At 43.8% G+C, this 25,409-nt stretch overlaps 1 protein-coding gene across 2 annotated transcripts in view; it reads right to left on the bottom strand.

Moving 5' to 3' along the window:
* The window catches only part of RETREG1 (reticulophagy regulator 1), a 153,098-nt gene that overhangs the window by 82,217 nt on the left and 45,472 nt on the right, over positions 1–25,409 (bottom strand). For both annotated transcript variants that reach the window (XM_070774827.1, XM_070774826.1), the window contains exon 3: positions 22,441–22,471. In XM_070774827.1, coding sequence (XP_070630928.1) covers positions 22,441–22,471 — 31 coding nt within the window. The remainder of the gene's footprint in view (positions 1–22,440; positions 22,472–25,409) is intronic.

The following is a 25,409-nucleotide window of genomic DNA, read 5'->3' as shown; positions in this document are numbered from 1 at the left end:
CATTCAAATTGGTATGGGGGTGTCTCACTGTGGTTTTAATTTGCAGTTCTAGTGACTAACAATGGTGAGCACCTTTTCATGTGTTTATCTTTGTTGACATATCTGTTCAAACCATTTGGACCTCTTTTATTGGGATATTTATTAAGTTTTAGTTCTTTATAGACTCTGGGTATGATTTTTTTGTCAGCTATATGATTTACAAAACTCACCCCCATCTGTGCCTTGACTTTTCATTCCCTCAACATTCCAGCTAAAGAACAAAGGTTTTTTAATCCTGATGGAGCCCACTTTGTCATTTTTCTTCTTTTATGGGTCATGCCTACAGCATTTTATCCGACAAACCTCTCCTTAATCCAGGATAATGGAGAGTTTCCCTGCTTTCTCTTCTGGAAACTTTATAGATGTAGATTTACACTCAGGCCTATGATTTAACGCGCTTTTAAGTTATTTTTTGTGTGTATTGTACAAGGTATAGATCAGAGTTTATGATTTTGCATATGGATATTCAACTTTTTAAACACTATTTGTTAGAAGCCATCCTTTAGTTTATGATTTTGCACATGGATATTCAACTTTTTAAGCACTATCTGTTAAACACCATCCCAGGCAGCACTAGCGGTAAAGAAACCACCTGCCAATGATGGAGAGATATAAGAGATGCAGATTTGACTCCGGGGTCGGGAAGATCCCCTGAAGAAGGGCATGGCAGTCCACTCCAATATTCTTGCCTGGAGAATCCCATGGACAGAGGAGCGATGAGCTACAGTCCATGGGGTCACAAAGAGTCGGACATGACTGAGCAACTTGGACTTTGACTTTCATCCTTTCTCCACTGAACTGCCTCTGAATCTTTGTTGAAAATTAGTTGTCATATATGTATGAGTCTATCTCTAGACTCTACTCTGCCTGGATTAGCACAAGTTTTTAAGGAAAAGATAATTCAAAAACCAGTTTATTTTTATTCTTGTGGAGCCATGCCGTGAGGCTTGTGGGAATCCTAGTTCCCCAGTGAAGGACTGAACCCATGCCCCCTGCAGTGGAAGCATGTGTCTGAATCCCTGGACCACCAGGGAAGCCCCAGCATAGCTTTAAAATAAGCCTGTTCACTTGGTTTAGCTGGTAAAGAAACCGAGGCCCAAGAGCCGACCTTGTTTGCTCAAAGTCCAAACTGCCTTCCACTGGTGACACATCATCTCCTAAGATTCACTTCTTTTACCTGCAAGGAGAGGGTCTATGCCAAGAAAAATTAGTTGGTATGACAGAAATCAACATATTAAAATACAGTCTCATTTCTGTGATGAAAGCAAGGTTTACAACTATGAACAATCAGCTTTTAGCAAAAGCAAAGAAATACATAAATATATTTCAGTCACAAAGAAAGCACAACTCCCTAAATTTCAGAGACCCCTTCCCATCTCTTGGCTTCCCTGGTGGCTCAGACGGTAAAGAATCTGCCTGCAATGCAGGTGACCCAGCTTCGATCCCTGGGTCAGGATGATCCCCTGGAGAAGGGAATGGCTACCCACTCCAGTATTCTTGCCTGGAGAACCCCATGGACAGAGGGGCCTGGCGAGCTACAGTCTATGGGGTCACAAAGAGTTGGACAGGACTGAGCATCTAACACTTTCACTTTCCCACCCCACTGCTCCGCTCAGGGCTCCACCTAGCTCACGTGTCCCCAAAAGCTCTGAGCATCTCTAATCCTTGCACAATAATGCTGCCAACATTCCATTCATTTCTTCACTGCTGGCAAGTGAGGTGGTGAAAACATTTTAAACTCTTAACTATACCTTAATTTGTCTATATACTGTTTAAGAAGCTATGCTCTGGGAGGACTTCCCTGGTGGCCCAGTGGTTAAGAATTTGCCTTGCAATGCAAGGGACTCAGGTTCAATCCCTGGTCAGGAAACTAAGCTCCCACAAGCCTTGGAGCATGCACCACAACTACGGAGCCCTCCTTCTCTGGAGCACATGCGTCACAAGGAAAGATCCACACGATGCAACGAAAATTTTGTGTGCTGCAACTAAGACCTGATGAAGCCAAATAAGTAAATTTTGAAAAAGAGAAGCAGCAGCACCTATACCCTGGAAAAGGAAATAAAAGCAGTTTAGTAAGAGATGCAGTAAAACGCTGAGGTAAACCCAGCCCTTCGGAGGTGGATGTGAGTCGATGTCTTCCCTCCATCACTTTAATCAAGTTAGCCCAGCTGTGGTATCCTTGTGGTATTCTTTTCCATGGGGCCAGCACTTCCTGCCTCATGAACCATCATGTAGGTAAAGCAGGTAAAGCTGAAAGTATAATATTTAGCGCATGTGTGCGTGCTCAAGGGCTTCAGTCGTGTCTGACTCTTTGTGACCCTATGGACGGTAGCCCTCCAGGCTCCTCTGTCCATGGGGTTCTCCAGGCAAGAATACTGGAGTGGGTTGCCATGCCCTCCTCCAGGGGATCTTTCCAACCCAGGAATCAAACCTGTGTCTCCAGCATTGCAGGTGGATTCTTTACCCACTGAGCCACCTGGGAGACTCTTTGCGACCCCATAGACTATACAGTCCATGGAATTCTCCAGGTCAGAATACTGGAGTGGGTAACCTTTCTCTTCTCCAGGGGATCTTCCCAACCCAGGGATCGAACCTAGGTCTCCCGCACTGCAGGCGGATTCTTTACCAACTGAGCCACAAGGGAAGCCCAAGAATACTGGAGTGGGTAGCCTATCCCTTTTCCAGTGGATCTTCCCAACCCAGGAATCGAACTGGGGTCTCCTGCATTGCAGGCAGATTCTTTACTAACTGAGCCCGTATTCAGCACAGCCTGGCATATGTTTGGCACTAACAGATGATGGTTCTTCACAACTTACCATTATGTTCATCCCAGGCCTCCCCTCTGTGAGCGTCCCACCAGTCCCCTCTGACTCCTGGGGTGCCTTCTAGTAGCTTCTGTTCCAGTCATTTTCCAGCTCCTGTTTCCTTACGTTTCAGGGTCTCAGCCTTTCATGTGATACTGAGTCCAAATAATAACCTCTCCTTCTTGAATGCTGGATGGAGAGGTTTCTGTCTGTTGTTATCACAGACGCTTCCTTGGGAAGCCATGTGACTTAGCGTCTCCCGAGTGTGGTTCTCATGGTCCACCTCACTCCCCTGGGTCATGTGGGGACACTGTTTCTCCATGGGGCCCAGGAGGAGTGCTGGGCTGGAGGCACCACTGGCTTCTGATGAAATGCATCATACATGTGGTAAGCTAAAGACCTTTATCCCTCAGCATCTAAACAAGTCTGGTCTTCACAGGTCATAAAAAGCAAGGCTTTGAGATTCAGATAAATGAAATGCCAAGAGAAAAACAAAACAAAACAAAAAAAGCACTAAAAAAATTTCTTTTGGTACCTCTGTTTTCCACAGAAGAAATCTTGAAATTTCATATTCCTGATAAAGAAACATTTGACATTTCAAAAGAGGTGCACTGTTAGAAGCAACACGTTACTTCAAAGATGCTATTATAGTTTAAATGAGATACAATAGGTGATTGGAAAACAGGAATACGATAGGTTGCGGATTCAATACACACAAAAATTAATGCCACATTAATCAATGTGTACAAGATAAACCTAGTGGACTTCTTCAAGTATCCCTCCCTTTCTTGTTTCTTACTTTCTCTTGAAATTACCATTTCAAAAAGCAAAACCGAGTCAATCTAAATATAACTGCAGACTTCCTCCCCTCAAGACATAAAGTACCAATGAAAACTTTTCCTGATGATGTAATACAGCTATTTTCATTCGGGTCCCACTGGCTCTCTCCCTTTAGGTAGAGCAAGCAGCAACAGACTCTCTTTAGAATTATTTCAAAGTGAACTGACAGCTTCAACCCAATTCTGACAATGCACAACTCTCTTATTATTTGCACCACCTCTCTGATGTCTGAGAACTTTACCCCTTGTGCTAACATCAAGGGAAATACAATCAACTCTTGACAGCACATGAGGGGCCATGCCAGACGTCCAGTGGAGTGCCTTATACACAGCAGGCATCTACTTAATGTTGGAAGAATGGAGCCGCTGATTCAAGCTCAAGACACCAACAGGGCAAGTGGCCCCAGAGTTTAAGCAGGAATCCAAAATAGCAGCTCTGTAGCGACGGAAGGTGACCATGGACACCGTCACCTCCCCTTCTCCATTCACGACCCAAAAGATCGACATTTGTGAAGCGTTTCATCCCATTGCAAAGATCACAAGAAGTTCAAGTGCAGAATTTCAGAGTCAGGCCCAAGATGAAAGATATTTTAAGGGAGGGAAAGCACAGAGGGTTAACCATCTCCTCAGCAGATCACAGGAGACCTGGGTTTCCTCGGAACAAAAGGAACGATTTTAATGCATCCCACGTTCGCTTCCTACCACCCTCTTGCAGAGCCGAGCACATAGCTGGCTTTCTGCTTTCTTGTGTTGAAAAATAACCATGAGCATGTTACCAACAATGGAGACAGTTTATGGCCCCCAAACAGTAACTCTTGCTTCAGCAGCATGAATTCTGGCTACAGAAATAGTTGGATGGTTTGGCCAAAGAATATCTCCGGTTCTTCCAAGTTCTCTTTTCATTGTGTATAACACAACCTTTCCATAAACACAAAGGTATATAATACCTTCAGTTCTGTTAACAGTAGGTTTTACAAAACCCTTTAGCTGTGTCTGGAAGAACAGATACAAATATGGCATCATCATGTCAAAAGTCCCAACAATTTCATATCCTGAAATTATGAGACTCCAAGGTTGGAGGAGAGGAGGATGACTAGGGTTGATAGTGGGCTCGGCCCATGATATTGTCTTGATGCCACGTGTCCCCGCCACATGATGCACTCCTCCCCTCCGTGCCTACCACAGAATTAGACCCAATCTAGTGGCTATAAAGTTATCTTCCCAAGGAGTCCAAATATGAGGACTTCCCTTGTGGTTCAGTGGCTAGGACTCCACGCTGCCTATGCAGGGGCCCAGGTTCAAAGATCCCAAGTGCCACAGTGAAGACTTGGTGCAGACAAATAAGCAAGTAAATAAATAAATATGTAGTTTTTATAAAGAAAGGTGGCAAAATATAAATGATTGAAGGCAGTATGTGACTGAAAATGGCTTAGTCCCCTGCGGTCCACACTGAAATATATACCACGTCCCTTAAAATAACCCTTGTAATTCGAGAGTCCCAGAGCTCAATTGTAATAGGCAGGAAAGAGTGTCTGTAAAGAATATGAAAGGGAGTGTTTCTCCTTTGTATCTCAGGGGGTCCTGAGATGCTAGAACAATTTAACCAAGGGTAGCCACGTGTGTGTGCTTAGTCAACTCTTTGCAACCCCATAGACTGTAGCCCACCAGGCTCCTCTACCCATGAAATTTTCCAGGCAAGAATACTGGAGTGATTACCATTTCCTTCTCCAGGGGATCTTCCCGACCAAGGAATTGAACCCAGATCTTTTGCATCTCCTGCACTGGCAGACAGGTTCTTTACCAGCTGAGCCACAGGGGAATCCATTTAACCAAAACTGACTATGAAATAATCGCTTCTGTAGGAATCTGAGTGCCAGATAGATTATCTTTATAACTTTGTTTCATTCAAAGCTTTCTCGGAGGCTTGGATTACCTGTAGAGTCATCTTACTCTGTAATTCTGCCTTCTTTATGAATTTTATCAACCATTTCATTCCCCTTTCTTACTCTCATTATTAAATTCACAAGGGTAAAATGGAGGAGATTGGCAGGAAGAGAATCTGAGGCCAGGAGGTCACGCAAAGTCTAAGTAATGAGCTCAGGCAACATCCAGCCTCACTCAATTCTCATTGGCCTCCTTCTCTCTCAAAATCACATGCTTAGCAGAGGAAAGTTGCTTTTTTCTTTTAATTCTAGAAATCAACTGGCAGTATTAAAAGGAAAAGCTTTATCTAGGATTTTACAAATAGCTATCTGTTATTGATTAAATTATTAGCCCCACATTTTAATGAGCTGGATAAAATGCATTTATTGTAAGCCTTGCATTCTTTCACCATCGAAGGACTTCTGTGCCTCAAACAAGGGACAGAGACAAACTCATAAGTCAGTCTCAAGCTTTCTGTGTGCCCTGCACAAAGAGCACAAATTCCTCAAACCAGGGTCACTTCTCTCCTTCCCTGCGTGTGTGTGGGCTCAGTTAATTCAGTCAGGTCTGATTCTTTTCGATTCTATGGGCTGTAGCCCGCCAAGCTCCTCTGTCCATGGGATACCCTAAGCAAGAATACTGGAGTGGGTAGCTATGCCCTCCTCCAAGGGATCCTCCCGATCCAGGGATCAAACCCGAGTCTCCCGCATTGCTGGTGGATTTTTTACCACTGAGCACCCCCTTCCATGAGGGAAGCAGAAATGATGCAACCCAGTCATCTGTGTATTCATGGAACAGCTCACCTACGGGCAGAAGTGGGGAGAAAGGCAGTTTTTCCAAGTCCAGTTTACTGAGGACCTAGATTTGGGACAGTCCTGCTGTAATCAGAAATCAATTTCAGATCCAGCTCTCAAATTTAAAATACAAATTTCTTTTTCATTTAAAGATCTTCTCAATTACTGAGTTTCTATTACATATTCCAAGCCTGGTGCATCTGTTAAAAGCCCTATAAAGGAGGATGATTTCATTCCAACTCAGCCCCATGAAAAATAAATGTATTTAAGAGTGCAATTTATTAAAAATAAACATCCATTTCTGACTTGGGGATGTTCAGCTTGATAAGCTTCAGAGTTCAGTTAGTTCTCTTTCCAGAGCCGATGACTCCTGAGTCATGACTGAAAATATCACTCATTTTCATAAAGATAACAACAACACCTGAGCCCACCTTCCCCCCCCCCCGCAAAAAAACCCCAAACATCACTGAAAGGTGTTTTCAGCAGAAGCAAAAATCCTATTTAAAATCAAAAACTTGCACTTGGGCAGAAATGGATACTGAAAGCACTTCTTGTGCTTTAAATGACATTAGAGGGCTTTGAAAGTTAAGAGTTTAAAAATACTCTCTAAGAATACAAGCCAAATGACTGCAGGATTATAAGTTCTCTCCCAGTTGTTCAGGTATTAAAAACAGGCACAAGTAAGAATAGCCTTCAAAAAAAACCTAAAACGGCACATGAGTAATGCAATCTACCCCAACAAGGGGACGACTCCACGGCCCTCTTCCTTGTTTTATGAAGTACCTCTAAGTCATAACACTGTCCCCTCCCACTTCCTAACTGCAGAGTCCCCTCCACTTTCAAAAAATTAAAAAGGACACATGACTAAAATGACAAGTGAAGGGCACATTCTTGGGTGCCTCTTCCAGAAGCAATGCTCTCATTGCCGGAGGCATGCAGCCTGCCTAGAATTCAGCTTCCCCAGTAGGCATTCCGGCATTTGCTGAGTTATCTCACACTATCTTCAGTGCTCCAGAAGAGATTTATGGATGAAAAGCAATGCCAATCACCTGCCCAGGTCCACCTCTCCCCCAGACATCATCCTGCCCCGCGAGTGACTCTCCCTGCAAGTTCTACCCCAGGGACGAGGCAGCCTGCACCACAACAGTCCCTCCAAGTATGGCGTCTTCAAGACTCTTTCAGGCCATCTTGACCTCCTGTTTCCTTTCCAAGCTCTCCAATACCTACTTGCCAGTGGGAACATTCTCCCCAGCCATCCTGGGTTCCCTGTCCTTTCTTGGGGCTGCGTCACCTCGCCTGGCATCACTCAAGGCCCCCTGGTTTCAGGAGGTGCTTCTCCCGCATGCTGGGGTCAGACAGCATCTCCTTCAGGGAATGGAGATGTGAGTCGGTAAACCTATCCTGAACCTTTTCAAACAAAGCCAGTTCTTTCCCATCATAAGGAACACTGTAGAGTTTCCCATCGCCGCTATACATGTTATCAAATTAGTAGCTTAAAGCCACACAGATTTATCATTGTACAGATCTGGGGACCAGAGTCTAACATGGGTCTGCTGGTCTACCTTCCTCCTAGAGGCTCTGGGGGAGGATCTGCTTCCTGAGCTCTTCCAGCTTCTAGAGGCCGCCTGCCCTTGGCCCGGGGCCCCAGGCTCCATCTCCAAGCCCAGAAGCATCTTTTCTCTTCTCTGCCTGTCTGCCTCCCTCTCCTAAGATCCTTGCGATCATACTGGCCCATGTGGATAATCCAGAATCATCTCCCATCGTAAAGACCCTCAATGTCATCACACCTGCCAAGTCCCTTTGCCATGTTAGGAATAAAATCACAGGTTCTGGGCATTGCAGATGGGCATCTTTAGGTGGGTGCTGGGGCGTGACTCGGTCCAGGACACACCTCAGCAGCCCCGTCCCTCTTTCGCACGTATGTCCAACAAGCAGGGACCTCTGTCCTCAGTATTTCACAGATCAGTTGCTGAACAACTGACCAGAAGTTGTTCTGATCAACTTGTTGTTATTCAACTCAGAAGAAGCCCTCTCTTCATGAAACTGCAAATTAAGCCATTTTCTGGGATTCTTGATCCAAGGTTATTTACAGCTCTGGTGGGGCGGCGGGGGGGAACATTTCCCTGGAGGCTCAGTGGTAAAGAATCTGCTTGCCAATTCAGGAGATGCTGGTTCAATCCCTGGGTCAGGATGATCCCCTGGAGAAGCGAATGGCAACCAATTCCAGTATTCTTGCCTGGAGAATTTCATGGACAGAGGAGCCTGGTGGGCTACAGTCCATGGGATCACAAAGAGTTGTACCCAACTTAGCAACTAAACAGCAACAACAGAGCTCTATGGAAGTTCTTGGAAATCACATAATAAAGAACATTCAGAAGATTTCTTAAAACACTGGATAGAAATACATAGGAACAGGGTGATACACTCAAAATACTACTGAGTCCTTAGAGGCTTTGAACATCAGCTTGTTTCTCATCTGAGAAGAGTCATCTGTCATTGTTCTGGGTCATCTGTATGTGAATTTCCTCCGCACCCAATCTGTCTTATTCTTTTTTGATGCTACTCTTCATCCTTATTCATTTCAGAGGATGAGATGGTTGGATGGCATCACTGACTCAATGGACATAAGTTTGAGCAAACTCAGGGAGATAGTGAAGGACAGGGAAGCCTGATGTGCTGCAGTCCATGGGGTCACAAAGAGTCATTATGGTGTGACTTAATGACTGAACTAACTAACACTAAAGTTTAACCTGGCATAGACGTGTACAGATACAGATGTGGCCTTTAACTGGATTTTCATACTGTAACTGGAGCGATACCGATGTTTTCGCCCTGCTGAAACGTGCATGTACTAAAAACACTGGTGCCATAGGGCTAGGTTTCAAACAGCAGTCACCTCATTCTAAGCTTCTTCAACACGCTGATGGCCCAGCTCTCCTACGCCCTCTAGTGGTGGCCGGCACTACAGCACTGCCAAGAATCCAAGAGTGCAAGGCAATCATCATTCCATTAAAACAGCTGTCTGAGCCAAAGAAATGACGCAAACTTTACACAAGCTTTCAAATTACAGTATTCTGGCCTAGAAAACCATTCACTTTATGTGCTAAGTATTTGCCTTTCCCCATTTTCTGAGTTTTGGTACTGTCATACGGTAAACTCAGAAAGTGACAGAAGCAGTGGACAGTCTGGTAAAAAATGTCCCAAAGTCCAGTGAAAGACAGCATATAAATCAACTGTGGTATAGCTACAGAGTGGAATATTATATAGCAACAAAAAGGAAGGACCCACAGCCGCACACAGCGGCGTGGATTCATCTTTTTGAAAAAGGTTTAGTGTTAAGACACTAGTTCTAGAAGATTACATAATTACGGTACCATTTTTTAATAGACTTCAAAGGTGGCACAGTGGTAAAGAATCTGCCTGCCAACCAGGAGACAGAAGATGTGGGTTCAATCCCAGGGTCGGGAAGATTCCCTGGAGTAGGAAATGGCAACCCACTTCAGTACTCTTGCCTGAAAATTCCATGGACAGAGGAGACTGGCAGGCTACAGTTCATGGGGTCACAAAGAGTCAGATACAACTGAGCAACTAACACTCACATTCGTACATGACTAGTGGAAAAGCTACATTCTTCAACATATCAAATACAATCATTAAAAGACAATTAAGCAATACGCAAACGTATGGACTATGCACCCTAACTAGATTGTACAGACAGAGATGACAGAGAGACAGACAGACAGACAGACTGACTGGCCTACATAACCCAGAGATGGGGTATTCAGAAGAGAACACAATGGCTTCTTAGGTTCATTCTTGTTTGAATTGTCCCAAGACTGCAGTTTGGAGCATAAGGATTGAGATATAAATAAGATATAAATCCTATCAGATGATACAAAGAGTTTCCAAATTTTACTTCCATAAGTTTTCCAGGGGCGTCTGAGTCAGGAAGCTACACACCAGGGCCTTTCACCTGTGCCTGCCACCGAGCCTCAGGAAGCAGGGAGCACTTTCATCCCACCCTTCAATACCATCTCACCTTGGAAATTCATCATTTTAACTTATCACTTAATCACACATTAGTCATTTTCTTTGCCGCAATCCTCAGAGGCTTCGTATCAAGTGACACTTGGGCTGGTCAGGGGCCCCTATAATGCCTCTAATGTATCCCTGAGGCTCCAGCCTCTCCTCTGAGCCCCACTGCATCTCTGGACTTCAGCCCTGGGCTGAAGGCCTGGGCTGTGCCATCCCGGTAACCAGAGCCCTGTTTCTGGACACCAGCTCACGGGCCGGAGCCCTCACGTGAACTGAATACCTGAAGCGACGTGTCACCTCCCAGGCCCACAGTCACAGGCCTCACCTGCCTGGTGGGACGCTCTCCCCTCTGAGTATCTGTCATCTCTCTTCAGGTTAAAGGCTGTGCATGCTCATTATAGGGGGAAAAATGTGATAAGGATGAATAAATCAAGAAACTAAAGACTACCTGTTTTCTCCTCACCCAGAGCTTCCAGACATGTACCAGCATATAGCTGTAATGTACCAGGTATGATATCACCCTGCATTACTTTAAATCTCAAAATTTTTTTTACAATTAGCAGTAAATGATACGTTTTCACATCCCATATTCCATTTTCATACTCTTTACAGAGTATGAAATTAGCTTAATGAAACACGATGAAATATGATCTTAATCAGATACATAATATTCCATTTATTCTAGTTACCATATTTGCATTTAAAAAATAAAAGTAATGATGTAAAACAAAAATCACCCTCATAAACAACTCCTGGCCCAGGGTCTTTGCACTTGCTGATTCCTTTGCCTAGAAGCTCTTCAACCAGACATGACTCACAAGCTCACCTCCTCCAAGTGGTCGCTCAAAAATAATCTTCCTGAGGACTTTAATACAATCAACCCTCACTTCCCACCTTCACACTCCCTAATCTCCTCTCCTGCTTCAGTTTCCCTTAAATATGGCTCACCACTTAACATTATATATTGTAGCAATTTATTTATTTTCTGGCTTCACTCAGTAGAATGTGACCTCCAGGAGGAGAAAGTTGTTTGTCATTGTTTTTGTTTAATTCCACAAATGCCTAGAAGTACTGGCAACAAAGACCCTCAATAAATAGTTGTTGAAAGGATGAATGAGCAAATGGGCGTCCCACATGGCTCCGTGGCAAAGAATGCACCTACCAATTCAGAGATGGAGGTTTGATCCCTGGGCCGGGAAGATCCCCTGCAGAAGGAAATGGCAACCCACCCCAGTATTCTTGCCTGGGAAATCCCATGGACAGAGGAGCCTGGTGGGCTATAGTCCATGGGGTTGCAAAAGAGTTGGACACGACTGAGCAACTGAACAGCTAAAAACAACAAAAACAACAAATACATTTATAAAAAGACTGGAAAAGCATAAAACTGAAAATGAGTTTAATTTCTAGGTGACAGTTTATAAAGTTTGTTTTCTTTTTTTATCATCAGTTCAGTTCAGTTGCTCAGTCGGGTCAGACTCTTTGCGACCCCATGGACTGAAGCACGGCAGGCCTCCCTGTCTATCACCAACTCCCAGAGCTTGCTCAAATTTATGTCCTTCAAGTTGGTGATGCCATCCAACCATCTCATCCTTTGTCGTTCCCTTCTCCTCCTGCCTTCAATCTTTCCCAGCATCAGGGTCTTTTCAAGTGAGTCAGTTCTTCACATCAGGTGGCCAAAGTATTGGAGTTTCAGCTTCGGCATCAGTCCTTAGAATGAATATTCAGGGCTGATTTCCTTTAGGATGGACTGGTTGGATCTCCTTGCAGTCCAAGGGACTCTCAAGAGTCTTCTCCAGCACCACAGTTCAAAAGCATCAATTCTTTGGCACTCAGCTTTCTTAATAGTCCAACTCTCACATCCATATATGACTACTAGAAAAATCATAGCTTTGACTAGATGGACCTTTGTTGGCAAAGTAATGTCTCTCCTTTTTAATATGCTGTCTAGGTTGGTCATAGCTTTTCTTCCAAGGAACAAGTGTCTTTTATCTTTTTTATCATAAGTTTCCTATATTTTCTGTTTTCTAAGTTAGCAAGTATTACTTTTTAAAATCAGGGAAAATTGTTTTAAATGCTACTAGAAAATATGACTATAAATATTGTTTTGGTACAATAGAGAGAGACAAAGAGAAGGACAGAGAAAGAGGCAAAGATAAGCAGAGGACAGAAACCTTCAACTACCTGTGAAATTTTAATTTATGGTCAAATAATCACAACAAAGGTCAGGGCAAGTTAAGATAAATATTATTAACTACTGATCATTCTTCCTTCTCGGGTAATTTAAATTTATTGAAGCAAGACTGCTATTAAGTAACAATTAGTCTAGCCTGCTGCTGCTGCTGCTGCTGCTAAGTCACTTCAGTCGTGTCCAACTCTGTGCGACCCCATAGACGGCAGCCTACCAGGCTCCCCGGTCCCTGGGATTCTCCAGGCAAGAACACTGGAGTGGGTTGCCGTTTCCTTCTCCAATGCATGAAAGTGAAAAGTGAAAGTGAAGTCGCTCAGTCATGTCCGACTCTGTGCGACCCCATGGACTGCAGCCCATCAGGCTTCTCCGTCCATGGGGTTTTCCAGGCAAGAGTACTGGAGTGGGGTGCCATTGCCTTCTCCTTATTTTATATATTTATAAGTGAACTGTATTCTCAAATGCTTAATACTTCAGGAAAAAAATGTAGTGAAAGTGTTAGTCACTCAGTCATGTCCGACTCTTTGCGAACCCATGGACTGTAACCTGCCAGGATCCTCTGTCCATGGAATTCTCCAGGCAAGAATACTGGAATGGGTAGCCATTCACTTCTGCAGGGGATCTTCCTGACCCAGGGATCCAACCCGTGTCTCCTGCATTGCAGGCATATTCTTTACTGTCTGAGCCACCAGGGAAACCCAATACACAGGGTCCAGTACCAAATCAAACCTAATAAGCAAGGAGGCTAAGAGGATCTGAAAACATGAATTAAAATGACCAAAGCTAGAACTTTCATTTCTTATCAAGTGGCTGTAGACACCTGTGGTGTGGCCACAGAACACAGTGATGGACACACAGTTTGAATGCAGAAATGGAGTAGCTCTAAAATAATGGGGGGAAAAAACTAATTGGATTCATTAAATCAGATTATCAAATTTAAGGAATGCCCCAAATTATAAAAACCAAAAACTATAAATTATTATAAAATATAATATTGAATGTTTTTCACTTGGGAGCCCTGAGTATTAAGTAAGGGGCTGCCGCTTCCAGACTCACCAAGAGCCTGGCCTGGGGTTTTCCACCCACATTCTGACTTGACAAATCTGCTTGAATATAAGGAGAATATATTACTCATGACAGGACTATACAGCCGGAAACAGGTCTAGCAATTTATCTCCCTTGTCAATGAAACATGTGGGCCTTGAAATGTACTTCCTATTTCATTTTCTTCATTTTATTCAGGTGTAGTCAATGTGCAAAGTTGTATAAGTTACAGGTATACAGCACAGTGTTTCATAATTTTTAAGTTATATTACTTTTACTGTTATTAGAAAATATTGGTTCTATTCCCTGCGTCCTACAATATATCCTTGTAGCTCATTTATACATAACAGTTTGTACTTCCTGTTTCATTTTATTTTTAATGCCTAAGAAATAGATCAATTTGCAATTGTGCAGATGCACGTCAGTTTCAAGAAGGGTTTTTAGCTTGATGGGCTCCTGACGAGCGGAGGAAAGCCCTTAAATGTCTAGCATGAAGCATTTTCAGGAAGTCAACACTCTATGTAGAGACCCCACTGATGGTGAAGAGACAGGAAGCAAGCAGAATTAGCCCTCTTGTCCTCAAACAGCTTTAAAAACAGCTTGCAGGAAAAAAAAAAACAATTTTTAATAAAATTTTAAAGTTTTTAATTAGAAAATAAAATGTAAATTTTTTTTAACTTTTCTTTTTTTTTTTTTTTCAAAAAAGGGGACTTCCCTGGTGGTCTAGTGGTTAAGACTCCATGCTTCCAATGCAGTGGGAGTGGGTTTGATTCATGGTCAGGGAACTAAGATTCCCACATGCCATGAGTGGCACGGTCCAAAAAACAAAAAAGAAAAAACTTGGCTTGTCCTTTGCTCTGTACTTGTCTTCAGCTGGTCTGACTGTCAAAGCACGACTTTGAGAAATGAACACAACAGACTGGAATCTGGATGAATTCTGAGAAATGTTCTCGCGGCGGCAGCGCTGGCTGGGAGCTTGCCGTCTTTCAGTCACTGAATGGGTCTCTTCTTCCCCAAGAGAGGGGAATAAAAGGACTTCGGCCCTCCATGCTACAATAAATGACTACAGAGTTGTGCTCAGTTATGATTTTCGAAAAAAGGAATAAAAGGCCTATTCGCATTTTTTGTGTTGGCGGGGTAGAGACTTTCAAGGCGGCGCTCTGCCTGCAGGCTGGCCAGACATCTGCAGCCTGAGACGCCACAAGCTCAGATACGCTTGAGCTAAAATCCAGCACGTTCCGAATTGAAGTGAGCATTTTTCTTCTGAGGAAAAGAATTTTTCATTCATTCCAGGTAAATGTATCCTTCATATCTAGACTTTCTTTTAAAACTCATGGAGATATGGCTCCCTAACTATAGTCCTGGCTGAAGTTAAAAAATACGGCTTCAAAACAGGATGCCTTATGAAAAAAGGTAACAAAATACAAGTTACGAGGGGATTTTAGACACTTTTGAAAAAACTAAAAACTGTGAAATCTAGTAGTTTCAGTGCATGAGTCCAGCATTCCTGCTGTGCCAGCCTGGAGGGCTGCAGTCCATGGGGTCACAAAGAGCTGGACACAACTGAGCGACTAACACAAACACACACACACACACACACACACACACACTAATAGCAAAGAGGAAACTTTTTAAGCTACCATGTGACTAGTTAATTCTTTTTACTTGGTAATTCATCCTGGCTGTGGAATTTTGACAAGTAATGATGATTCATAAATAAGAAAACTCAGTTTTCACACTGAATGCTATTCCTCAAAGGAGACAATTTAGCAAATGCTAGATGACTCTTCACTTTCAACCAAGGCTTGAGTTTGTGCTCCAGGGTTTAATTAATTAGACAGCTCTCACATCAATGCTCCATTTGGTTCTGGGTCTATGAGCTGGGGCAAGCTCAGGACTGGGGTTTACGACCAATAGTTCTTGGCTCCTTTTCCTCGGAAAAAAAAAAAAAACACCAGAATCAGCTAGAATGCTTTGACTGGCAATGATCTGGAAGCTGACAAGACAAAAGGGCATTTCACTCCACAAAGTGAGGCCACAGAACTGCTTCTCCTGAGAGCAGGAGCAGGGCTGGGGGAGAAAGAGAAAGAGCGAGCGAGCAAGCTCAAAGGAGTCCTGAGATTTGGAGGTAAAGACTGAAGGTAAAAAGCTCACAACTCTCGCTAATCCCAGCTGGCTCTAGAAAGGCAGTGTCTGTTAATTCTCTGCTGTGCCCCCCAAGAATCAGCTCGAGGTCAGGCACAATAGTCCTGGCCCTCGTTACACCCCTGGACAGCCACTCCCCACTTTCTGTGAAAGACAACAGCCAAGGTATCGGGGTTCCAGGGATATCTGTAAGAAAACCCCAGGGTTCTCAGCCATAACTCCCAAAATCTGTAACATTAATGAAAAAAAAAAAAAACATTTTCTGTAAACTGACACTGAACCATAAAACTGTTTATGATGAAAATAACTCTTTAATCTGGGAAATTTTAAATGATCAGTATATACGTAAGTAAAAGTACTTCTTTCTGATTTATACTTACTTAGAAAAATCAGGCCAAACTGAAACCAATTTTATGTTTTTAAAGGTAATGGGGACAATTTCTCCTATGTTAACAGAGGTTTTATTCAGTCACGGCCATGGTCACACGAGAATTAAGAGCTATGATACCCCAGGTCAGCTTTCATTTTACTAGAAATGAGCCACAGAAAATGCTAATTTGGTTCAGTTGACAGACCACTCCATACAAATCCTGTTCAGAATGCAGAGCTGGGCCTTACTGTTTATTAAAGAATAAGGTCAAGCACAAGCTCTTCTTAGGACTTACCCACTGAGAATCATATTTGCACAAAATGAACTTTCCAGGTACAGAAATTGGTATGTGAATGGCATCTGATTAAAACGATCCAATTTTTATTGTTGGTAACATCAGACATTTGATGCTGGCTTTACTGTTATTTACTAGTTAAGGGTAACACATTATACTTGAGAATATCCTTCATGCACAGAGACATTAGGGCTTCCCAGATGGTGCAGTGGTGAAGAATCCACCTGCCAATGCAGGAGACACAGGAGACATGGGTTCGATCCCTGGGTAGGGAAGATAACCTGGAGGAGGAAATGGCAACCCACTCCAGTGCTCTCGCCTGGGAAATCCCATGGACAGAGGAGTCTGGTGTGCTACAGTTCATGGGGTTGCCAAGAGTAGGACACGAACAAGCACACACGAATGTGCACGCACAGAGATATCATTATCTTTGTGCTAAATTTTGGATGAAGTACTTTAAGCTTAGCTGACAAAGCAAATTTTCTCAGACTCTATGGAAATAAGCCATTAGGACTGCAGGAAGGAGAAATTACTTTTCTTTCCAGTTTTATTGAGATATGATTGATGTGCAACATTGCACAAGTTTAAGTGTACAATGGTGATCTGACAGGTGTACCTGTTGCAAAATGATGACCACAGTGGGTAGTTTACACATTCTTTATCTCACATTATTATCACTTTGTCATGGTGGTGGTGGAAGCATTTAAGATCTACTGTCAGCAACCTTCAAGTAAATAATATGGTACTGTTATCTGCAGTCACCTGCTGCATGTTTGATCCCCAGAACTCACTCACCTCGTAATCGGAAGTTTGTACCCTTTGACCAACAGCTCCTCACTTCCACTCCCCAGCCCCCTGGCAACCACCACTCTACTTTTTTTTTTTTATGAGTAACTTTTTTAGATTCCACATGTAAGTGAGATCACATAGTATTTGTCTTTCTCTGTCTGATGTATTTCACTTAGCATATGCCCTCCGGGTTCATTCACGTTGTCATGAATGACAGAATTTCCTTCTTTTTAGTGGCTGAATAATATTCCACTGTGTACATATGCCAGTTTTCTCTACCAGGTCATCCACCGGTGGACACTGAGTTGTTTCTCTGTCGTGACTACTGTGAATAACGCTGCAGTGAACACGGAGCATAAACATCTCTTGAGGGCAGTGACTTCATTCCCTTCAGATCTAGACCTGGGAGTGGAATTACTGAACCACCATCAGAATGGCTTATTTTTAATTTTTTGAGCAACCTCTAAACTGTTTTCTGTAGCGGCTGTGCCAATCTACATTCCTAGCCACAGCGCACAAGAGTTCCCTTTTCAAGGAGCTCTTTGTTAATGGAAAAACTCTACAGTGGCATCATGAAGGTAGAGTGGTCCACTGTGTTTTATTTTTTAATTGGGGTATAGCTGCTTTTCAATGTTGTGTTATCTTCTGTTGTACTGTGAAATGAATCAGCAATATGTATACATATATCCCCTCTTTTTTTGGATTTCCTTCCCTCTTAGGTCATCACAGTGCATTAAGTATAGTTCCTTGTGCTATACAGCAGGTCCTCATTAGTGATCTATTTTATACATATGAGTATATATAAGTCAATCACAATCTCCCAGTTCGTCTCACCCCTTAGTGTCTCACCTTCCCCGCTGAGTGTCCATACATTTGTTTTCTACATCTGTGTCTCTATTTCTGCCTTGCAAACAGGTTCATCTATACCGCTTTTCTCAATTCCACATATATGCGTTAATATATGTTTGTTTTTCTCTGATTTACTTCACTCTGTATGACTGACCCAGCAATCCCACTATTGGGCATATACCCTGAGAAAACCAAAGTTAATAAAACACATGCACCCCAGTGTTCACTGCAGCACTGTTCACAATAGCCAGGACATGGAAGCAACCTAGATGCCCATTATCAGACGAATGGATAAAAAAGATGTGGTACATATATACAACAGAATATTACTAAGCCATAAAAAGGAACGAAATTGAGCCATTTGAAGAGACATGGGTGGACCTAGAGGCTGTCATACAGAATGGTCCATCATTCCATCCACCTTTGAACAGTGAACTTCATGGCCCAGCCCTCAGAAAAGAGGCCGGGTTCATTCTGGGACCAAGCACAAACCACTGGTGCAAAGCTGGGGTGAGGAAGGATAAAGCCAGCCCGACAGACCTGGGGATCCAGGTGTACGGGCTGTAACGGGAGAGAGGAAGGAGAAATGCTGATGTCTAACTACCGCCAAGGAAGAGAGAGACTTCACAGACCTCACAAGCGGAAAGATCCTCATCCCACCTGCCTCACAGGAGCAAAACCCCACCCCCTTCTGCCTGCAAAGATCCTCCTACTCATCACTGCACTTTATTCTTAAAATAAGATGGTTTTGAATGTTTCAAAGCTCAGCATGGTGCTCTGTGATGACCTAGAGGGATGAGATGGGGGATAGGTGGGAGGGAGGTTCAAGAGGGAGGGCATATATGTATACTTACAGCTGAGTCATGTTGTCATACCGCAGAGACTAACACAACATTGTAAAGCAATTATCCACCAATAAAAAAAAAAAATCTATGATAAACCACAGTGGAAAAGAATACTTTAAAAAGAACGTGTGTGTATAAAACCGAATCACTGTGCTGTAAAACAGGAATTAATAACGTTGTAAATCAACTACTTGGGCATGTGTGCGAAGTCGCTTCAGTTGTGTCTGACTCTTTATGATCCTGTGGACTGTGGCCTGCCAGGCTCCTCTGTCCATGGGATTCTCCAGGCAGGAATACTGGAGTGGGTTGCCATGCCCTTCTCTGGGGGATCTTCCTGGCCCAGGGATCGAACCAGTGTCTCCTGGGTTTCCTGCACTGGCAGGCAGGTTCTTTACCACCAGCACCACCGGGAAGTCCAAACAACTATACTTCAATAAAAATAAATTAGAAAAAAACCCACTGTACTAGCCAGTACCAGATACTAAGAATCACTGTAAACAATAAACCAAACCATCAAAGAAATGAAAGAAATCCATATTTTAATTTCACATCTCCAGTGTGATGAACAGAGAACAGAATGCAATTATACAGTGGAAAATGCAGTAAGAAAACTGGGGGAAGTATCCCTTCTAGTGAGAATTAAATCACTTTGAAACAAGCACTGGCCAAACAGAAAGGTAAAAGGGTAACAATCTGAAAGGAACACTGCATGCATACACGTACTCGCTCAGTCATGTCCGACTCTCTGTGGCCCCACAGACTCTGGCTCTCCAGGCTCCACTGTCTGTGGTATTTTCCAGGCAAGAATACTAGAATAGGTTGCCATTTCCTACTCCTGGGAAGCTTAAAGTAACACTAATCCCCTTGAATCACATTGCAGACTTTTTAGGGCTGGAATGAATTTTCGAGATGATTCTCTCTTTGCAGATGAGAAAACTGAGGCCGAGAGAGCAGTAACTTGGCAAGACCACTAGGAACAGGGTTAGGACCCAGGTGGAAAATCAGCTGCACTTGAATATCCAATTGGGTAACTTTGAAGTCAAAGAGACCTCCCTAGAAAGGACTATTTCCATAGCATGGCTTCTCTGGGGGCACACAAGCACTTCCCCAAAGGAGTAGAATGTTACAAATCTTTAAAAAGCCACATTGTAAGGAGCTAATTTCCAGTGGTCATGTATGGATGTGAGAATTGGACTGTGAAGAAAGCTGAGCACTGAAGAATTGATGCCTTTGAACTATGGTGTTGGAGAAGACTCTTGAGAGTCCCTTGGACTGCAAGGAGATCCAACCAGTCCATTCTGAAGGAGATCAGCCCTGGGATTTCTTTGGAAGGAATGATGCTGAAGCTGAAACTCCAGTACTTTGGCCACCTGATGCGAAGAGTTGACTCATTGGAAAAGACTCTGATGCTGGGAGGGATTAGGGGCAGGTGGAAGAGGGGACGACGGAGGATGAGATGGCTGAATGGCATCACTGACTCGATGGACGTGAGTTTGAGTGAACTCCGGGAGATGGTGATGGACAGGGAGGCCTGGCATGCTGCGATTCATGGAGTCGCAAAGAGTTGGACATGACTGAGTGACTGAACTGAACTGAACTGAACCTGACACTGGCAAAGTGAGATCCTTGGTCCTGCCGGGCTCACTAATAGCTAAGGTTTTTCTCCAAACCCTTATCAAATACTCTAGTTAATTTCCATGCTGAGAAAGTGTGCCGTGGAAATTCTCCCAGGCAACTTGCAGCTACTTCAGAAGGGCTGTGGTGGAAATTCTCTCAGGCAACTTGCAGCTACTTCAGAAGGGCTGTGGACAGCAAGGGCTATAGTAAAGATGGGCAATGCCTTAACCAGTCTGAGCAGATATGAAAGAATATTTCATCAAAAAGCTTTTAAAATTCCTTTGAAATTACACCCACTTACTTGGTCAGATCTTCCCCCAGTCAGAATCAGGGAGCATGCTCAACTTCTCCACCTGACATTTGGGGAAGCATCTGCAGACATATCCTAGGAGGCTCAGTGTGTCAGCAAGGACAGGACAGAAACCAGGCCCTAGACGGCCAAGCTGGGGTGAGTCTGTGCCTGGAAGATCACATTTCCCTTCTTATAGCCAATGTCTCCTTCTGCTGAGTCTCTTGGCAAGTTTACATTCCCACCCATCCCTCCCCCCCCTTGAAAATCTGAGCTCCAAAATGAAGACACACACAGATGTCAACTGGTCATAAAATTGGACTTTACACCTGAAATAAACACACAGCTTTTAAGGGTATGTTATATACCAGGAAGAAATGATGCTAAAGCTGAAACTCCAGTACTTTGGCCACCTCATGCGAAGAGTTGACTCATTGGAAAAGACTGATGCTGGGAGGGATTGGGAGCAGGAGGAAAAGGGGACAGAGGATGAGATGGCTACATGGCATCACCGACTCAATGGACTTGAGTTTGAGTGAACTCCGGGAGATGGTGATGGACAGGGAGGCCTGGCATGCTGCAATTCATGGGGTCGCAAAGAGTCGGACACGACTGAGCAACTGAACTGAACTGAACTGTCTCCTTTTTGAGCCTTCACTGCATACTGTCCACTTGGATGTAAGTTGAGCACTCAACCCTCTCTTTCAATCATACGAGAATACTTTGAAGGCAGAACTAAAAAATAAATAACTACAAAAATTTGTTTTACTGGGGTGTTAACCCTTACATCTTCTTCACTTTCCCACTTCTCATACATGCAGTTTGTGATATTGATTACTTTCCCGCATCACCTGCCCCAGCTCTCTCCTCCACACAGCAGAGCACCTTTACTTTCGAGTGGAGCACCTTTACTTCCGAGTGGAGCACCTTTGCTTCTGAGTGGAGCACCTTTACTTCCGGGTGGGGCCTTTTATTTCCGGGTGGGGCCCTTTACTTCCGGGTGGACCACCTTTACTTCCGGGTAGAGTACAGTGGATGAATACGGAGCTACTTTGCCTGCGGCTGCACCAGGAGCCCAGACGCCGGTAGATACTCGCTGAGCCCTCAGGCTTACAAACCTCCCACTCCTCTTCGCTGTTCCCCAAACCCACAGCTCTATGAACCGACAGCTCTCTCCTGGTTAACCTTCAGGAACGTTCCAGCAGAGTTCCAGGCCTCGGGGTCACCTGTTTTTCACCCACCTCAGCAGTGATGCTCACACGCCAAAATGAGGTTGGAGAGGAAATCCCCAATGAAACCAATCCCCCAACTCTTCCCTCTCCGTACTCCTTCACACACTGTGACTCTCAAGCAATCTTGTAGCCCAATATTACAGCAATTTGCGAGCTACTTCGAAGAGCTAGTCCCAATTTTATCCTCATCCTCAGTTCAGCTGTATTTTTCTTTATTTTCCCACTCTTGTAGATTACTTTTGTCATTCTTGTCGCTAAACTATGGTTTCAGAGGCACATCTCGGTGGCCCAGTCACCTCCCCCAGCCGCTCTTCATCAGTGGTAACACTGAAAGCAAGTTCCCTACCTTTCACTGAGGCTTCTCCACAACTGTGCACCTGCAATAGAAGTAAATGTGGAACGTTAGTGGAGGTATTTTCCTCTTAAGGTATTTCTCAACTTAGAAAGATTCTGGGCTACTTAAAATGGAATGCTTAGATCTTTAAACTCTAGAAACTCTCAAATCATACAGTGTCTACCTCTGGTACTATAACTCATTCAGGAAAATTGTCCACAAATATCCACTGAGATTCTAATATATGCAAAACCGTTGGATAGGTAGCAGGAGAGATGGAACAGCAGAGAACACATGGTCCTGCCTGGAGGGCTGTACTGTCCCCTGGGGCAGACCTAACCTGCACTCAAGTGAACATAAACCAAGGCAGGGGATGTAGGAACTCTACAAGAAACATAAGCCATGAGAGTTCAGGGAGGACAGAAAAATGTGGCTGGTCATGAAAGCACCAATGACAGAGGTGGTATATGAGGTGAACTCTGAAATGGTACTGACAAAGGGACAACTGTTATTTGAGAAAGGAGATTTTTATCTATTCATTCTTTAAGTGTTTTGAGTGTATATCTAGGCTCAACTGAAATCAACATTAAAATGTATATAAACATACACCTAGATCTCATTTGCTTTCTTAATTCTCTGATGACTTTCTTCACTGGACTATGTCTTGATAGTACGTTCCCAGATACCAGCTTTAATGAAGTTCAAGAAAAGAAATGGCCATGAGGCAGTTTCTGCTTTTTTCCCATCAAATAAAGATGTTGTCCCTCTCGTGCTTCACTACATGCTTTTGTGTGCTTAATCACTTCAGTTGTGTCTGACTCTTAGTGACCCTATGGACTGTAGCCCACCAGGCTCCTCTGTCCATGGAATTTTCCAGGCAAGAATACTGGACTGGGTTGACATTTCCTCCTCCAGGGGATCTTCCCAACCAGGGATCGAACCAGCATCTCCTGCATTGGCAGGCGAGTTCTTCACCACTGAGCCACCTGGGAAGCCCCTCTCAAAGATCTATATGATGAAGTCTTCTTAGAATTCAGCCCCAGGAAGTTTCTCAAAATTGCTTGCATCCTTTTATCAGATTATTAGAACTGTATAATTGATCTGGGTTCCGTTTCACCTAGATGAACAAATAAAGAAGATGTAGTGTAACATCTTATGGAGAAACTCAAATGAACTTTTTGGCCAACCCAATATACATATATAGTGGAGTATTACTTGGTCATGAAAAAAGAATGAAATCTTGCCATTTGCAGCAATATGGAAGGACTTGAGAGTATTATGCTAAATGAAATGAGTCAGAGAAAAAGAAATTCCACATGATTTCACTTACATGTGGAATCTAAAAAACAAAACAAATGAAGAAACAGAACAGAAATAGATTCATAGATACAGAGAACAAACTGTTAATGGTTGCCAAAGGGGAGAGGGATCAGGGAGATAGACAAAATAGGTGAAGGGGATTAAAAGGTACAAACTTCTAGCTATAAAATAAATCACGGAAATGCAATGCACACACAGAGAATATAATTAATAATATTGTAACAACTTTGTGTGGTGACATGATGGATGGTAACTGGTCTTACTGAAGTTATCAGTTCATAATGTATAAAAGAGGGCTTCCCTAAGTGCTCAGTTGGTAAAGAATCCATCTGCAATGAAGGAGACCCTGGTTCAATGATTCAATTCCTGGGTTGGGAAGATCTGCTGGAGAAGGGATAGGCTACCCACTCCAGCATTCTTGGGCATCCCTTGTGGCTCAGCTGGTAAAGAATCTGCCTGCAATGCGGGAGACCTGGGTATGATCCCTGGGTTGGGAAGATCCCCTGCAGAAGGGAAAGGCTATCCATTCCAGTATTCTGGCCTGGAGAATTCCATGAACTGTGTAGTCCATGGGGTTGCAAAGAGTTGGACTGAGTGACTTTCACTTTCAGTGTATAAAATATTAAGTCACTATGCTATACACCTGAAGCTTATATTGTACGTTAATTATAACAAAAAAATGGAAAAATGGTTGCTGCCTAAGGGAGCGAGAAAATTAGAATGATGAAGACAGCAGCACCACCATCACTGAACGTAGACCAGGCTGTGGCTGCTCAGGGCTGAGGATGGGGCAGTGGTGAGAGGCTGAGCAGGAGCACACTTGAACTGCGGGCACAGAGATGGTTCAGTGGCAGTGAGGCTGAACAGAAGGAAGCACCCTCCAGCCTTGGCAGGGGTTGGAGACAGCACTTCCAAAGGCTGAGGTCCAAGATGCGAAGACAGTCTAGGGGACCAAATCCAGGCCTTCACACAAGCCATGAGGGCACAAGCTGGAATGACAGTGCAGAGTGAGCACAAATGCCTACAGTTCATAGGCCATGATTCCAGGTGGGTCCATGTTCTGTATCAAATGGTTCATGTAGATTTGGCAGGAGGAAAGGCATAAAGGGACGGTGGTTGGTCATGCTCCACAGGGAGCATGTGGGGCTCTGCTGAGTGAGCCCTCCTCCACTGCCCAGGGAAGTAGGTAAAGAGCATCTCAAGACAGTGAGGGGCAGGTGGTGTGGGGTGTGGAGATGACTGGTTCTTTTGTAAAGACAGAGAAGGTGGTGATGGAGAAGTTTAAGGCTGCGGGAGGAGTTTCCCACACCACAGATGCCTGCCCAGGAACCAGTCTAGGGGGTTAATTCTGGGAGCAGGCACTTGGGCACAAAAAGCAAGACAGAAATCTATCACAGCCAGGGGGCATCCACACTAGTGACTCAGAAACCAGAGACATGGGGCCCCATGGGTTTTACAACGATTAAGTTCCAAGGCAGTACAGCCACACTTTTGCTCATCTATTTCATATTAAGTATCGAGATGGTGTTAAAGATATAATGAAGGGAAAGGAGGGATACAATTAAATTCTTAACAAGAGGATTTTGGTTAATATATTTAGCCAGAAATGCTGTGGGAAGCAGGAAAGTTGGGGGAGAGGCGAGGAGACAGATGAGTTGGGG

Source organism: Bos indicus, chromosome 20 (genome assembly GCF_029378745.1).
Source record: "Bos indicus isolate NIAB-ARS_2022 breed Sahiwal x Tharparkar chromosome 20, NIAB-ARS_B.indTharparkar_mat_pri_1.0, whole genome shotgun sequence".
Taxonomy (NCBI): Eukaryota; Metazoa; Chordata; class Mammalia; order Artiodactyla; family Bovidae; genus Bos; species Bos indicus.
This window is presented reverse-complemented; position numbering and strand designations above follow the sequence as displayed.